This window comes from Dendrobium catenatum, unplaced genomic scaffold, assembly GCF_001605985.2.
Source record: "Dendrobium catenatum unplaced genomic scaffold, ASM160598v2 fragScaff_scaffold_989, whole genome shotgun sequence".
NCBI classification, from domain to species: Eukaryota; Viridiplantae; Streptophyta; class Magnoliopsida; order Asparagales; family Orchidaceae; genus Dendrobium; species Dendrobium catenatum.
Genome location: NW_021319451.1, coordinates 1,376,021 through 1,379,160, shown reverse-complemented (window position 1 = coordinate 1,379,160; position 3,140 = coordinate 1,376,021). Strand labels below are relative to the sequence as shown.

Here is a 3,140-nt window from a genome sequence, read left to right as displayed (position 1 = left end):
AGAAGACAGAAAGTGCACCTACCACCTAAGAACAAGGCCAATGCACATGCCACCTAGGGAGGAAAACTGCTAGCTGAACATTAATCTTGCTAGCAATATTTCTATCTTGTGATACTCCAAATATTGATGATAAAATAGCTTTTTTTTCCCATATAGGTGCCTTATAAATCTTGTGGACGTGCCTGTAATTTATTCGACAAAAGAAATATATGTAACAAACAGATTTCCCTTTTCATTTTTTTCTTTAATAAAATTTTGATCTCTGCATATTTAGTTCAATTATGATGGACTAATTTGTAAGCTTCCCTGATAGTAGTTGTATGATTTAATATTATAGAATTTTTTACCATCACTTGGAGCTCTAGGAGTAAATTAAGCCAGATTAAGACTTCCTCATTCAAGTCTCCATTCAGGAATGATTTAATAGCATATAATTGGTAAAGAGGGCAATATAGATTAGGTAACATTGAGAGAAAGACATGAATTGTATAACTTTTGCAACTAGAGCAAAAATCTGTTAGGTAGTCAATTCTGTAAGTTAAGGTGAATCATTTTGCAAGCAACCATACTTAGTATCTTCTGAAATAAACCCTATTGCAAGGTATCTCTATTAATTATAAAAAAAAAAATATGACTAATAATGTTAGAAGACCACAGTTAAAGTTTGAGGAACCTTCTGAAATAAACCCTATTGCAAGGTATTTCTATTAATTATACAAAAAAGAGCACTTTCTAAAAGTAAGAATATGGTCACACAATAAGATTATAAATAACTGTCATTAAAACATCTCTTTTACAAAGTAAATGAGAACCGGAATATTTATACATTTCAAGCTATCAATACCATAGCATAGAAACTGCCATCCCAGTCAAGATAAATAAACGGCGTTAATAAAGAATCATTAGCGTACCTTGCTATAAAAGTAATTTAATGCAAGTCTGATGGATATTAGAATTGGCGTAGAATAACAAAGTAAAACAGATGTATGAATGAACTTTTTTCGGAATTCTAATGCAAATGAAAAAGAATGTTGAGATGTTTAGAAAAGATGAACTAAAGCGTACAGGTTCAGTTTGTTTGTGAAAAGCTTCAAGCCTGGACTTAAGAACAGCAGCTGTATCATCTTTCCTTTGAATTAGAGGCTCACCAGTAACCTGAAAAAAAGGATGGCAATGGGTCATAATATCTAAAAAGGTCAAAAAAAGTAATTAAATAAAAGATGCAGCACAAAACAATGATCAAAATTATACAATGCACATTAATGATCATATAATGAGATCCATTTTCGTAATGCAATTTGTTAAAGAACAAAGTTACACATACAGGAACTAAGAAAATGTATGCTACGGCTGCAAAAATGTCTGATCAATGAGATTATGAAGCATATGCTATCAGATGAAGAAAATAAAATTGACAAGTTTTATTTTCTGGTAAAAATACAATTAATGTAACATACAAGTTATAATGTTACAATGATATTGCTATGTATTATAAAATTATTGAAATGTCATAGGTTCATTGAATAGCTTGAAACTGAAAAATATAAAAACATGCCACTCGATACAATAATTGGTCAATTAAGGAGTAGTGCAGTAAAAAGCCATTTAACAACACTATTCTAACGCTATCAAATTAAAATGTATAAGAACAAATCCGTCAACATAACATAAAATCACTTAATCAATGTTTAGCAAACTCATATTTTGCAATAGAGCATGCATAGTTTAGCCCTTAATAAAATCTCAGAAAGAAAACAAAATACCTACCATCAAACCAGAAAATCAGACAACAGTTGTATAAAACAATGATTTATATATATCTGTGTGTGTTTATACATATATTTATATAGACAAACAAAAGAGTTGCAACAAAGTTCAGTAGTGTCAGCTTTACTCGAAAAGTATAAAGAGACTATGATGCACTTCAAAAAAACAGAATGCTTAAAGCAGAAGATACTAGGAAAGAAGAAAGCCGATTATAACTTACATCGTCAAGACCAGGGACCTTCGGAGGTGCAAATTTTGAGTGGTAAGTTCTACCAGTTGATGGATGGATCCAACGACCAGTTATTCTTTCTTCTAAAATGGCATCATCAATCGCAAAATTAAGCACTTTATCAATTTTCGTGCCCTGCTTAGCCAACATATCATCAAGCTGCAAAGAAAAGGAATGTAGAATTAATTAAAATCCAGTTAAGTAGGAAAGCAAAACAAACAGCTGGGGTAACTATTCTGGATTGGCATGCCTTGCTAATTTATGAATCTACAAAGAAAATAGAACACCACCTTTTCTGCCTGAACAACTGTTCTAGGGAAGCCATCAAGAATGAAGCCCTTTTGACATGATGGCCTTTTTATGGCTTCATCAATTATCCCCACAACCAAATCATCAGAAACAAGCTCTCCCTGGAGATCATCAAATATAACTAGGAGGAAGCAAGAAAAAATTGAGAACTGGTGGAGAATAAATATTCCTCTTCCCATCTTATTTTTTCTTTCCTATAAATAAAGCAAATCCTATTATATATGCAAGTGATACCTTCTCCATAGCTTCTTTAGCTTTAACGCCAAGAGGAGTTTTAGCAGCAACGGCAGCCCTCAACATATCACCAGTGGCCAAATGGCACAAGCAATATTCTTCCTTTATAATTGGTGACTGAGTACCCTTTCCAGATCCAGGGGGACCTAGCAAAAGACCCACCTTTTAAAGTTAGAAAGACTATTTCATTCTATAAGATATTTTAGAAATTTTAATCAGAGTACAAGGACAAAAAGGTATACAATAGTAAAATGTTTCTAGATGTTGGAATCAAACAAAAGACTAACAATCACTTATGCGGATTAAGATCAACACCTCAATATGGATGAATTAAGATCAACATCTCAATATAGACGTAAGTGACATTTGAAAAGGAATCATCAATAATATCCATATAGTGAAGCTCCATGATGTTAGAGATGTTAGAATTATTCATTATCATATAAATATTAAAATAGATATCTAATATATACAGTAGGAATCTAAAGTCATTATTATTGTTATATACCCGCATTATTAAAGATTTTTGTATTTCGTGTTTTCTTGTATTACTCTCTTATGTGCATGCATTTGTGTGTGTGGGTATATATATATATATATA

General features: G+C 31.8%; 1 protein-coding gene across 1 annotated transcript in view; it reads right to left on the bottom strand.

The window, feature by feature from the left end:
* Positions 1-868: 868 nt before the first annotated feature.
* The window catches only part of LOC110112157, a 13,250-nt gene continuing 10,978 nt past the window's right edge, over positions 869-3,140 (bottom strand). The window contains exons 3-6 of the mRNA XM_020844266.2: positions 2,540-2,701; positions 2,287-2,406; positions 1,988-2,155; positions 869-1,155 (exon numbers count right to left, since the gene is read on the bottom strand). Of these exons, the coding sequence (XP_020699925.2) occupies positions 916-1,155; positions 1,988-2,155; positions 2,287-2,406; positions 2,540-2,701 (690 nt within the window). The 3' untranslated portion in view covers positions 869-915. The remainder of the gene's footprint in view (positions 1,156-1,987; positions 2,156-2,286; positions 2,407-2,539; positions 2,702-3,140) is intronic.